General features: G+C 60.9%; 2 protein-coding genes across 2 annotated transcripts; both read right to left on the reverse strand.

Moving 5' to 3' along the window:
- Positions 1 to 300: 300 nt before the first annotated feature.
- On the reverse strand, positions 301 to 1380 carry LOC136297778 (cathelicidin-B1-like). The gene is made up of 4 exons (XM_066198021.1): positions 1127 to 1380; positions 827 to 931; positions 648 to 731; positions 301 to 534 (listed from the first exon to the last, which is right to left on the reverse strand). The coding sequence occupies exons 1-4, from the start codon at positions 1373 to 1375 to the stop codon at positions 406 to 408; spliced, it is 567 nt and encodes a 188-aa protein (XP_066054118.1). The 5' UTR covers positions 1376 to 1380; the 3' UTR covers positions 301 to 405.
- A 4088-nt stretch (positions 1381 to 5468) lies between these two features.
- Positions 5469 to 9781, reverse strand: LOC136295283 (zinc finger protein 34-like). The gene is made up of 4 exons (XM_066193809.1): positions 9764 to 9781; positions 8229 to 8355; positions 7595 to 7669; positions 5469 to 6504 (listed from the first exon to the last, which is right to left on the reverse strand). The coding sequence occupies exons 1-4, from the start codon at positions 9779 to 9781 to the stop codon at positions 6098 to 6100; spliced, it is 627 nt and encodes a 208-aa protein (XP_066049906.1). The 3' UTR covers positions 5469 to 6097.
- Between the last annotated feature and the right edge of the window lie 3327 nt (positions 9782 to 13108).

Consider the following 13108-nt stretch of genomic DNA (forward strand, 5'->3'; position numbering starts at 1 on the left):
TGACAGCACCTGCAGGGGGGTCCCTTTGCCTTGAAGAGTTGGGGGGACCCCAGATCTGCCCCCGTGAGCGCCCCCCACTCGTGACACCCGCCACTCATGACCCCCAGGGTGTTCCCAGGGTGTTCCCAGGGTGTTCCCAGGGTGTTCCCAGGGTGTTCCCAGGGTCATCCCAGCTCCCACAGCTCCTTGCCTGGGCACTGGGGAGGGGGGGATTTGGGGGGGTCTGAGAGCGCTGGGGGGTCCCCGGTGGGGTGCAGGGACACTCAGGGTGACACCAGGAGTGATGCAGGGACCTTTACTGGCAGTGAAGCATCTGGGGAGGGGACACAGGGTGGGGACACGGTGGGGACAGCAAGAGGGGACACAGGGAGGGGACACAGGGAGGAGACACAGCAGCGTCACCCCTCAGGGTTTGGGTGCCCGGAGTTTGAGCCTGTCCCGGATCCAAATCCGACCGCACTGCAAGAAACCCCGGAAACGCTGCTTGACCTTGCCAAAGAAATCCTTGATCCTGGATTTCCAGATCCCGCCAAACTGGGAGAACAAAGAGCAGTGTCAGGCTTTGGGGGAGGTGAGGACGGGGACCTGGGGGACAGCCCCCAGCTGCAGGGCGGGGGACACACGGAGCCATCCCAACCCCTTCTTACCGCGGCCGGAGCCTTCTCGCAGGAGAGCTCCACCGTGGGCTGCTGCCCCTCCAGGAAAACGGAGCCCTGGCACCAGGTCACGGCCTGTGGGGCACAGAGGGGACACAGCACAGCCCAACCCCCTGGTGCCTCAGTTTCCCCCCCGGGTAACCCGCCGTCCCCACAGGACGAAGCCTCACCCCAAGCCAGCGGCTCTTGCAGTCGCCGGTGGCCGTTCCCGGTGTCCTGCACGTGGTTTCCTCCAGGGTGAAGCTCAGCTCCTGCCGGCTCTGCAGGTCTGAGGGCTGGCAAAAGGGACAGGATCCATCAGGGATCCACCACCCTCAGCGCCCAGCCGCCAAAAGAGGGGCCACATCCAGCCTGGAATGGCTCAGGCTCAACCCCAACTCAATCCCTCAAGGGTCAGACCCCAAACGGGGCCGGATCCAGCACTGCCCAGCCCTGGAGATTCTCCTGGAAAGGGAGAGCTCAGAACTCACCCAGCCGGGCCGGGGCTGAGCCTCCCGGAGCCGCAGGACGTAGGGACCGACAGCTTTGGCGTTGAGCAGCTCCACGGCGGCCGCCACCACGTCCCCGTAGCTCAGGAGCCCCGGAGATGCCGCCGTGGTTCCTCCCCGTCCCGGTGTGGCTCCATCCTGGCCAGCTGTGGATCCCTGTGGCTCCGGGGTGGAGGCTCCAGCCAGCCCCAGCAGCAGCAGCAGCAGCAGGAGCACTGGGCACGGCCCCATCCCGGCTCCTGGATCCTGGATCCTGGATCCTGCTCCCCACCGGGCCGGGAGAGCTTTTATGGGAGCTGCCCTGGGCGTTGCAGGGGGCCGGGACAGCGGGACATTCCAGGTGGGATGAGTCTGGCCAGGAGCCCAGTCCAGCCCGCTCTGGTGGCCAGGGCAGTGGGGATGGGTGTGGAGGTCACCTTTGGCCAGCAGGGTTTGGGATCTCCCTGCCGTGGGGGTCCCCAGGGGAGGGAATGTGTGACCAGGAGGTGACAACCAGGACAAGGTGACGGACGTGGCCGTGGATGGTCCAGAGCGTGGTGGGGATGAAAGGTCCGGGCCAGGTGAGCCTCAGGTTCTTCTCCCAGGGAACAAGGACAGGACAAGAGGAGACAGCCCCACGCTGTGCCAGGGGAGGTTCAGGGTGGATACTGGGAAAATTCCTTCCCCAAAAAAGGGCTCTCCAGCCCTGGCCCAGCCGCCCAGGGCAGTGGTGGGAGTCCCCATCCCTGTGGGAATTCAGATTCCTGCGGATGTGGCACTCGGGCACTTGGCAGAGCCGAGGGGATGCGTGATGGTTTCACAATCACCGACCGCTGTTGATCAAATTCAGTGCAGCGCTAGCTAAACCAACACAGCAGGATTGCACTCGATGGTCTCCCAGGACTTTTCCCCTCAGCAATTCCTTGACTCTCCGAAGACAAGGTGGGGTTTTCCAGCCCCCGGGTGCAGGGAGGGGGTGATTTATGGCCTGTCCCTCTCTGCAAACAGGGTGGGTTCCACCAAACAGCCCGAGGTGGGAGAGGCCACCCTCTCCCAGAGGAGCAGGAAGCTCCAGGAGGACACCCAGGATCCTGCCCTGAGGGTGACCCCCGGTTCAGGCGCCCCTGGAGCCACGCAGAGCTGGGATCGGTGGAGGCCGTGGAAAACATCCTCATAAATCACACGGGGACAAAGACGCCAGGGGTGGCACCTGGAAGTCCCCAGGGAGGGAGGGTGTCCGTCACCGCGAGTCCACCTGGCCCTGGGACATTCCAGCTGCGGCCAGGTCCATGGAAAAGAGACCTCGAGTGGGATTATCCTGCATCACCTCAAGAACCTCCGGGGATGGGCATTCCAACACAGCCCCAGGGACTGATGCCTTCCCTCCAAGTCTTTCCCAATTCCTCCAAGCTGATCCCTACTCCTTACGAAACCCCTTTAAATTCCATCCAAATTCTTCCATTTTCTTCCCAGCTTCCCTCCAAATTCTTCCATTTTCCTTCCCAGCTTCCCTCCAAATTCTTCCATTTTCCTTCCCAGCTTCCCTCCAAATTCTTCCATTTTCCTTCCCAGCTTCCCTCCAAATTCTTCCATTTTCCTTCCCAGCTTCCCTCCAAATTCTTCCATTTTCTTTCCCAGCTTCCCTCCGAATTCTTCCCCTCTCCTTCCCAGCTTCCCTCCAAATTCTTCCCCTCTCCTTCCCAGCTTCCCTCCGAATTCTTCCCCTTTCCTTCCCAGCTTCCCTCCAAATTCTTCCATTTTCCTTCCCAGCTTTCCTCCAAATTCTTCCATTTTCCTTCCCAGCTTCCCTCCAAATTCTTCCCCCTCCCTTCCCAGCTTCCCTCCAATTCTTCAATTCTTTCTGAATTTCCTCCAAATTCTTCCCAACTCCTTCCAAACTCCTCAGTTATTCCCATTTTCCCCAGGTATCCCACCTAGGATTTAACAGCAAGAGAAAGAGTTGGAAAATAATGTAATACATTTCAATTTCATTTTTAGGTGCCTGCGCCAGCCCTGAACAGGCTCCAAAAAAAAAAAAAAAAAAAAAGCCACAAAACCCTTGGAGGGCACCTTGGGAATAAAAAAGGGGAAAATTCAGTGAGTTTTCCTCGGGAAGTTGTGATTCCCAGGACATCTCCCACCTCTGACAGGAGGAGGAGTGAATCCCGCCCAAGAGCAAACCGTGAGCTGGGGAAATTCCCGGCTCGTAAATCTCACTGGGGCTTTATTTGCCCTTCCCAGGACTGTGCTGTCCCTCCTCATTCCAGAAGAGCCGCGGGTTTGTCTTGGAGCCCTTCCCAGAGCCGGACCCCGATCCCAGCTGGGCAGGGGAAGCTTCCCAGGCCGAGGCACGGGGAGGGACTGGATGGACTTAGAGGTCCTTCCAACCCAGCGAGTCTGGGATTCTGGGATACTGAAGGGAGGGCACAGCTGGTCCGTCATGGAATCATCCTGGAGTGGTTTGGGTTGGAATGGAGCGTAAATCCCGTTCCATAAATCCCATTCCATCCCACCCCCTGCCATGGCAGGGACACCTCCCACTGTCCCAGGGCGATCCAAGTGTCCAGCTTGGCCTTGGGCACTGCCAGGGATCCACAAATCTCTGGGAATTCCGTCCCAATCTCCCATCCAGCCATGCCCTGTGGCAGTGGGAAGCCATTCCCTGTGTCCTGTCCCTCCATGCCTTGTCCCCAGTCCCTCCCCAGCTCTCCTGGAGCCCCTTCAGGCCCTGCCGGGGGCTCGGAGCTCTCCCTGGAGCCTTCTCCTCTCCAGGGGAACATTCCCAGCTCTCCCAGCCTGGCTCCAGCCCTGGAGCAGCTCCGGGGCCTCCTCTGGATCTCTCCAGCGGCTCCGTGTCCCTGCCCGGCCCCTGCCCGGTCTCTCCGTGTCGCCGTTTCCCGCTCCGGGCCCCGCCGCGTCTCTGGTTTCCACGGCAACGGCAGAGGAGGGGGCGTGACCATATACGTCACCACGCGCGCGGGCTTCCGCCTTAGGCCACGCCCCCAGCGTCGCCCCGCGCCTAGAGCCGGAAGTGGCACGTTCCCGCGCTCACTGGGCGGCGCCATGTTGGGAAGCTGTACAACATCCGGGCGGCGCGGCGGGCGCCGTGATTGGCGGAGCGCGGCACGTGACCTGAAGATCGCGCCGCGATTGGGCGGCGGTGGCGCCGCTTCCGCGCGGGGCGGGCCGGGGGTCGTGAGGGGATCCCAGGAATGGGGGATGGTGGTGGCGACCCTCGGCCCCTCCAGCCGCGTCTGGAGCCGGGACAAAGCGGCTCCCGAGACATTTCGCCGGTTTTATTGGCTTTAAAGTCTCGTCTCACCACCCGCCAGCAGGGATGGGCGCGAATGTCCTTACAGGAATTGCGGAATCATGGGATTGTTGAGCTTGGCGAAGCCCTCAGAGATGCCCGAGTCCAAGCCCAGCACTGACCGTGTCCCCAAGTGCCACATCCGCAGGGATGTTAAATCCCTCCAGGGACGGGGACTCCACCCCTGCCCTGAGCAGCTGGGCCAGGGCTGGAGAGCCCATTCCAGGAGGAATATTCCCAATATCCCACCTGAGGCCGTTCCCTCCCGTCCTGGCCCCTGGGAGCAGAGCCCGACCCCTCCTGGCTCCAACCTCCTTCCAGGGAACCAGGTGTCCCCTGAGCCTCCTCTGCTCCAGGAGGAGCCCCTCCAGCTCCCTCAGAGTGATTTGGGAAGCTGGAAGGGGAATGCTGGGAGCCCCAAAGCCAACACCCCACAGCTGGCAGGAACAGCCCCTATCCCGGCATCCCAGATTTCCCACGTGCCACCCCCAGTGACATGGAAAACTGGGAAAGTCACCCAATCCACGGTGTTGGGTTTGGCTGGATTTGTTGGAGCTTCCTTCTGTCCCCTGGGAGAACATCCCAGAAATCTCCTTTTCCTTGGAATGATCCAATTCCAGAGGCTCAACAAGCTGCTGGGAACTCAGGCCAGGCTGGATTGCCCAAGAAAACACTTCCACGTGACTGGAACTAAACCTTCCTTTGTCCTTCCCTACATCCACCGTTCCAGCCAACCCAACCTGACCCTCCCCTGGCACAACTGGAAGCTGTTTCCTCTCAGGCTGTCCCTGTTCCCTGGGAGTGTTGGCAAATAAACAAAGTTTAAATTTTCTTCATTTCCTTTCTCTAGTCAGGCTCAGTTTGCCTTTGCCTTGGGGAAGGGAATTAGAGGAGGGGTTTTTTGAGGGTACTTATTGCTCCACTCTGTGAGGCCTTAACATCTCAACAATTATTGGGAATAGCTCAAAAAAACACCCAAAAAAGATAATAGTGACCATCAGCAAACAACAAGGAACATCGACCCAGATGGTCTGGAAAAGGCTGATAAGGAATTCCGTTAATGAGGACCTAATTAACAGCAGAGGCAAAGAAATCCCCGTCCAAGAAGAAACCAAATTGTGAGAACTCTGCAGTTTGGGACCGATGAGGATTGAACCGATGGATTTCGATGGGTTTTGGACTGGATAAAGTTGGGGGGGAAATCGAAGTCAAATTTATGTGTCGCGGAATAATTTTCTCTGCACACCCGGGCCGTGTTTGGGTGAAATCATTTCTGTTGCACATCCCAGCCAGAAGTAAAGACATTCTTGACTCCCTAACACAAAATACGTTTGGTTGGGTTTGGTTTTTTTTTCCTGTAGTTTTGGTGACAGGAGCACAGCCCGACCCTTGGTCGGTTTTTAAAGATGGATTTAACATCCCTTCCGACCTAAGGCATTACAGGATTTCAGGACCCCATGCTCACTTTTCCTTCTTTCCTCCTTTGAGCCGCACGGATCCTCCCCTTTCCCAGTGCTTTTCTCCAAAGGCTCTCAATCCATCCCAGTTCACAGCAGGCCCCACACTCCCAGTGGAATCTGCCTCTGCCACGTTTCTCCTCCTGAACCCCACCAGGACTGGGGGGGATTCCTCAGGGAATCCAATCCCAGTTTCCCCTCCGGCAGTCAGGGCTTCCCGATCTCCGCCAAGTTGTCGATCTGGATGATGATGGGCCAGATGCTCTTGCCTTGGGAGAACCCCTGGAGCTCGAACTTCCGGCACATGGAGTCCAATATGTACCCGACCGCCTTCAGCACATCCCGGAACACATCCTGGAGCGACATGCCCTGGGATTTCCGAGTTTTCACGCATCCTTCAGACTCCTGGCTGGCGTCACGATCCTTCAGAGGCATCGCTCTCTTCCTCGCCCCTACAGCCTGGCTCAGGGCAGGTTGTGAAACCCCAGTTCCCAAAATCCCCTCCGGGCCACACCGTGTGTCCCATGTCACCCCCTGGGCGTTCCTGGCGCTCCGGAGCTGGCGTGCTCCCCGAGCCCCGGGGTTCATCCTCATCACGAGGCAGCCGGAGCAGCCTCTCCATGGAATCCCCAGTCTCCGGTAGGGCCGGTAGCGCCGCAGGATCTCCCGGGCTCTCCGGATCATCCCGCCGGATCGCCGCCGCGCCAGCCGGCGGCACGCGGCGCAGGCGGCACCGCGGTTCCTCCCGGCGCGGTGCTGGCAGCAGTAGTCGTGTTCCCGCAGGGAGCAGGGCCTGGGGACACGGCGCGGCCCCAGCTCGCTCCGCAGGCAGTAGCTGTGGTCCTTGGCCGCCGCCGCTCTCAGGTCCTCCACTCTCAGCTCCTGGGTTCCTGGGAAGAGCGTTGCCTCTCCCGAGGTGTGTCCGTGCTTTTGGCCGTTCCCGGGATTCCTCTCCCTGGGGTCGGCCCACAGCCGTTCCCAAGGATCCAGGCTCTGCTGTTCCGCCACGGAATCAAGCCGGAATGTCCCGCTCTGGGTTAGCTTTCCCGTGAGTTCAGGTTTGTCCTGCACTTCCTCCTGCATGAGCCATGGCTGGGTTTGGATCTCCGCTCCAGTGTCTGCTTTCGATGGGAATTCGTTCCTTCCGTCGTCACAGCCAAACTTCTTCAGGAACCTCCTGTCCTGGAGACACCACAACGTGTCCCATCCTGCTGGGAGAGGGTGGGAAGGGGTCGGATCCTTCCTGGCTGGAGCAGGGACAGGAACATCCCATATTCCCAGTCTGGGACTGCCCGGGCTCCACATCCCAACCTCTGCCACACGTCAGGAGAGCCAAGGAGAGGGAGAAGCCCTGGGAGTGGCCCAGGGATGGGGTTGGAGCTCCTCAGGGATGGGCTGGAGTAGGAGGGAGCAGGACTCACCTGGACATGAGGTCTCCAGGCCCTGGAACCCGCTGGCTCCAGGCCACCAGCCAGAGGAAGGCTCCTCCAGCCAGCTCCCAGAGTGTCCTGCAGGGAAACCAGCAGATGTCACCAGCCAGGCCGGGAATCCTGACTCTCCACAGCCACGGGAATGAAGGAAGAGCCCTGTCCTTGTCCCCACCAGGAATCCTGCCTTCTCCACGGCCACAGGGATGGAGCAGGGAGCCCTGAGCCCATCCTGGATGTGGATTCCATCCCACGGGGTCGGGATGTTGCTGCTCACCTGGGGATGAGCAGATCCACGGCTCTTCCCCGCGCTCCAGCCGGTGCAGGATGTCGGGCTTGGGGCCTGGATAACCTGGGAATGGGACAGAGGGCGTTGTGCTGTCCCTGATCACGGGAAAACCAAGGCCTGGGACAGCCCAGCTGTGCCTCACTGCGCACAGAAACACCTCTGGAATGTGGGAAAAGCGCGGGAGAAACCGGAGCTGCTGCCAGAGAGGGATTTATTCCTGGGAGCGCGGATGGAAGTGCGGGCAGCAGCTCCCAGTCCCACTGACAGGCTTTCCAGGCCAGGGAGTGTCTCCTGCTCATCCCATGGGACATCCCAGCCTGCTCCCTGACCTTAGGGAGTCGTTCCCAGGGGGGCTCAGACCCAGCCCCAACTCCTGCCTTTTCCAGCACCAAACTCCCTGCTCAGCCCCTAGAGGGGAGAACTCCTCCCAGGAAGGGTTGGCCAGCCCTGCAGGGATTGGAAAGGTTGGATGCAGCACTTGGAGGCATGGATTAGACGGGGCCTTGGGGAACGGTGGGACTCAGCCATCTCCAAGGCCTTTCCAACCCGGGATTCTGGGATTCAGGAAGCTGCTGAGATGGGATCTGAGGGAATCCCTGCCTGGGGTGATTCCCAGGATTACCCAGGGAGGTCAGGAGCTCGTAGGTGTCCGACACGACGTCCCGGTACAGCTCCCGCTGCCCCGGCGGCAGCGCGTCCCACTCGGCCCGGCTCAGGAACACCGTCACGTCCTCGAAGGTCACCGGCTCCTGCCACGGGATCAGGGATCACAGCTTCCTAAGGGATCACAGCTTCCCTCGGGGATCACAGCTGCCCTCGGGGATCACAGCTTCCCTCGGGGATCACAGCTTCCCTCGGGGATCACAGCTTCCCCCGGGGATCACAGCTTCCTAAGGGATCACAGCTTCCCCCGGGGATCACAGCTTTCTCAGGGATCACAGCTTCCCCCGGGGATCACAGCTTTCTCAGGGATCACAGCTTCCCCCGGGGATCACAGCTTTCTCAGGGATCACAGCTTCCCTCGGGGATCACAGCTTCCCTCGGGAATCACAGCTTCCTAAGGGATCACAGCTTCCCTTGGGGATCACAGCTTCCTAAGGGATCACAGCTTCCTAAGGGATCACAGCTTCCTAAGGGATCACAGCTTCCTTCAGGGATCACAGCTTCCCTCGGGGATCACAGCTTCCTAAGGGATCACAGCTTCCCTTGGGGATCACAGCTTCCCTTGGGGATCACAGCTTCCTAAGGGATCACAGCTTCCTAAGGGATCACAGCTTCCCCCGGGGATCACAGCTTTCTCAGGGATCACAGCTTCCCCCGGGGATCACAGCTTTCTCAGGGATCACAGCTTCCTAAGGGATCACAGCTTCCTTCAGGGATCACAGCTTCCCTCGGGGATCACAGCTTCCCTCGGGAATCACAGCTTCCTAAGGGATCACAGCTTCCTAAGGGATCACAGCTTCCTAAGGGATCACAGCTTCCTAAGGGATCACAGCTTCCTTCAGGGATCACAGCTTCCCTCAGGGATCACAGCTTCCTAAGAGATCACAGCTTCCTTCAAGGATCACAGCTTCCTCAGGGATCACAGCTTCCCTCGGGGATCACAGCTTCCCTCGGGGATCACAGCTTCCTCAGGGATCACAGCTTCCCCCGGGGATCACAGCTTCCCTCGGGGATCACAGCTTCCCCCGGGGATCACAGCTTCCTAAGGGATCACACCCTCCCTCGGGGATCACAGGGGACTGTGGGGCAGCGAGAGGGAGGGGAGGGATGTGGGGGGCAATGTGGGGGGTGATTGGGGGTCTGGGACTGGGGGGACGCCATGGGGGTTTTTAGGGGCCGAGGGGGATTTTTGGGGCGCTGACGGGGTGGGGGGATGGGCTGGGGGGCGATGGGGGGTCTTCAGGGGGGAGTTTCATGCGAGTGGGGGGCAATGAAGGGGGTCCCGGGGTGGGAGCGGGGGTGTGATGGGGGTGACTTGGGGCGGTGATTTGGGGTTTCAGGGTGGGGCTGGGGGGACGATGGGGGTGCGGGGTCCCCGCCCATTGAAGGCCGAGCCCCGCGGGACCCCCTTGGATCCGAGAGGGCTCGGGGGGCACCGGACATCGAGGCGGCGAGGGCGGCCCGGGGCTCCCGGCTCCAGCGCCCGGCTCCTACCTGCGCCTGCCCCGCCATGGCGGCCGGGGCCGTCTCGGGGCTCTCGGGGAGGGTCCGGGGAGGTCGCGGGGGGGTCCCGACACTTCCCGCCGCGCCCGCGCCTCTCCCGCACGCGCTTCCGGTACAGGCCCCGCCCACGCCGGAAGCGCCGCCATGGCCGGAGCCGGAAGCGGCGCCCCGGAAGCGCCGCGGTGACCCCGGCACGTGGGAGGCCCCGGATCCGGGAATGGGGGTTCAGCCCCACCGGGGGTGGGGAATGCCACGGGCACCGCAGGGAATTCCCGGCAGGGAATGTCCCGCCCCTGAGGCCGTTTCCTCCTGCGCTGTCCCTGCGCCCTGCGAGCAGAGCCCGGAGCCCGCGCGCTCCGGTCCCGTTCGGCCTCCAGAGGCCTTGGTTCTCCCCAAATCCCAAACTTTGCGTGCGAATCCTCGGGTTTTCCGCCAGAAATTCCCTCAGATCTGACCCCGACTCTGAGTTGTTCCATGGCCTTGCCTGAGGCCCGAGCTGGTGTCGCCTGCTGCCCTCACGTCCCTCCCTGCCGGCTCCTGGAGGAGCCTGCTCCAGATTTCCCTCTTTCCTTGGATAAATTCCCCATGATTCTGAATCTCCCGTGTGCAGCTTCTCCGTCATTCCCTTCCCACCAACCCGTGGTGTCTCCCATCTTTACCCTGGAATTCTTCTGTCCTGCCTGGATCTGTCACATCCGTGCCACCAAAGGGCAGGAATCTGGAGTGAATGGAATTCCACCATGAGTCTCCGTCTTTCCCCTGGAATTCCCTATGGAATTCCTCTGTCCTGCCTGGATCTGTCACATCCGTGCCACCAAAGGGCAGGAATCTGGAGTGAACGGAATTCCATCCTGTCCTGGGGATCCTCAGCAGTGGCCAGGCCTAACTGCTTGTCACTGAACGGGCGCGGCGAGGCTGCTTTGGTTCCATGACAATCCCAGAACCTGGAATTGTGGAGGGACTGGAGCGACAGGAGCAGGAATTGCTGTTGATGGAAGTGTGGGTGATCCTTAAATCCCACTCCAGCACTCCACGAGAGCGGCGCAGGAAGAACAGAACCCCCAGGACAGGATTTTAGGGAGAAATTTCATCCGGCTGATCCCTTCTCCAGGACTTTGGCCCTTTCCTCCCCCTGTGTCGGGCAGCTCCGGCTCCGAGTGACCTTTCCGGGGTCACCGCGGTGCCGCCGGGGCCGATGTCCGGGCGGGGACAGCGGTGACACCATGAGGCTGTGGCTGCTCTGCGCTGTCACCCTGGCCGTGGCTGTGGCTGCGGCGGGAGCCGGAGGCGACCCCGGGATGGAAACACGCGGGAGAGAGGTGGGCTGTGAACGGAGAGGGGGAAAACTGGGAATTACGGGGCTGGGAATGCGGGGAGCAGCAGAGCTCGGCACGGCTCTGGCACAGCAGGTCCCTCCCTGAGCTCCTGGATGTAAAAAACGAGTTCCCCTCTTTAAAAAAAAAAAAAATTGTAGGTTTAATAATTTTTTTAAAAAATAAACAAACGAGGAGACGGAACAAGCGAAGCTTCTCTCACCATTTTAGGATTTCTATCTTTAAGGAGCCGTGTGGAATATTCAACAGACGTTAATCAAACGTTCTTTCTTTTTTTTTTTTTTTTTTTGATCTAAGTATCCGCGATCACCTTATCAATAGATTTATTCTGTGGGTGGCTCCGCTTAGTTTGGGAGCACGGGTATAAATTTTCTCCTGAGGTTTTTCTGGTTTTCATTTGGGTGAGAAAACAGAAAGTTAACAGGTTGTTTGGGTTTTTTTTTGATGGAGGGTTACAGGGTGACACCCCCTCCCCTCCCATAACTTCTGGCTTAGATGTTACAAAGAAGAGATAAACAAACCCAGTGTTAGCTCTCTGGTGTAATCAGGAACTGCACATTCATTACCCTTCTAAACTCTTATTAATGAAACAATACAATAATGTACAGTCGCGTTAACGTTTGTAAAACGCCGACTGTGTAATCCGTATTTATAACACACACAAACGCCGCGGTGCGGCTTCTCCCCGGCCCCGCGGGGATGGGCTCGGCATTCCCGGGCCTCCGGAAGATCCGCGGGGAGAGCGCACGGCGGGACGGGGACGGGGTGTTGCCGTCACCTCCCGGTGCCCGCCCGCAGTCCCAGCCCCGGGACATCCCGATCCAACCGGTCCTTCCCTCCCGCAGGGCCGGCGGCGGCCGCACAGACCCTGCTCCGGCTGCTTCTCCGTGCTGAGCGAGGTGAGGCGGGAAGGCGGGAATGCGGGAATGCGGGAATGCGGGGGATGGCGGCTCCCACACCCGCCTCTGTCCCGCAGGAGTCGCAGTCCATGGCCTGGAATTCCCGTGAGGAGGATGCGGCTCAGGCGGGCAGGCGGGCACGGAGCGGGAAGGGGCTGGAGGTACCGGAGATGGCGGGAATGGGGATGGGATGGATGGGATGGGATGGGATGGGATGGGGTGGGGTGGGGTGGGGTGGGGTGGGGTGGGGTGGGGTGGGGATGGGGATGGGGATGGGGATGGGGATGGGATGGGATGGGGATGGGGATGGGGATGGGGATGGGGATGGGGATGGGGATGGGGATGGGATGGGGATGGGGATGGGGATGGGGATGGGGATGGGGATGGGATGGGATGGGGTGGGGTGGGGTGGGGTGGGATGGGGATGGGGATGGGGATGGGGATGGGGATGGGATGGATGGGATGGGATGGGATGGGGATGGGGATGGGGATGGGGATGGGGATGGGGATGGGGATGGGGATGGGGATGGGGATGGGGATGGGGATGGGGATGGGGATGGGGATGGGATGGGGATGGGGATGGGGATGGGGATGGGGATGGGGATGGGGATGGGATGGGGATGGGGATGGGGATGGGAAGGGATGGCATCTCCCTCTCCCGGGGCTCCGTGTGACGCCGCGCTCACTCCCACAGGGCAGAGCCAGGAGAGAGATCCCGGAGCCGGCCCCGCCCGCGGGACACCCCGGGCACGTCCCGCTGCTGTGACAGGTGACAACGGAGCCCCGGCAGGACCCCGGGCCCGGCGGGGCCCCCCCGGCAGCTCCCGCGGGGCGTTGCAGGAGTCACTGAGCACCGAGAGCGCGGCGGGAGCGATGCCGGAGCCCGGGAATGCTGCTGGAGCAGCCCCACACGGGGAGAGAGCTCAGCCGCCCGCTGCCTGCTCTGAGCTGAGCCCCCCGCTCTTCCCACCCCCCAAAATGCTTCTGGGGCAGCTGCCCCCGCTTTGCCAAGCCCCCAAATAAAGCCGGCACGCCGGAGGGAGGGAGTGGATGCGTTTGGGGGGACACGCGCAGGGTGGGTGACCCCTGACAGCCGCCCCACG

Source organism: Chamaea fasciata, unplaced genomic scaffold (genome assembly GCF_029207755.1).
Source record: "Chamaea fasciata isolate MVZ Bird 193981 ecotype frontalis unplaced genomic scaffold, bChaFas1.0.hap1 SCAF_1, whole genome shotgun sequence".
NCBI lineage: Eukaryota > Metazoa > Chordata > Aves > Passeriformes > Sylviidae > Chamaea > Chamaea fasciata.

Coding starts and splice junctions, on each gene's coding strand:
- LOC136297778 (XM_066198021.1), bottom strand. CDS start 1,375: ATGGGGCCGTGCCCAGTGCTCCTGCTGCTGCTGCTGCTGCTGGGGCTG. Junction 732..826: donor GCAAGAGCCGCTGGCTTGGG/GTGAGGCTTCGT, acceptor TGTGCCCCACAG/GCCGTGACCTGGTGCCAGGG. Junction 535..647: donor GCGAGAAGGCTCCGGCCGCG/GTAAGAAGGGGT, acceptor TTGTTCTCCCAG/TTTGGCGGGATCTGGAAATC.
- LOC136295283 (XM_066193809.1), bottom strand. Junction 7,670..8,228: donor CGAGCTCCTGACCTCCCTGG/GTAATCCTGGGA, acceptor TCCCATTCCCAG/GTTATCCAGGCCCCAAGCCC. Junction 6,505..7,594: donor GTGGATCTGCTCATCCCCAG/GTGAGCAGCAAC, acceptor TTCCATGGAGAG/GCTGCTCCGGCTGCCTCGTG.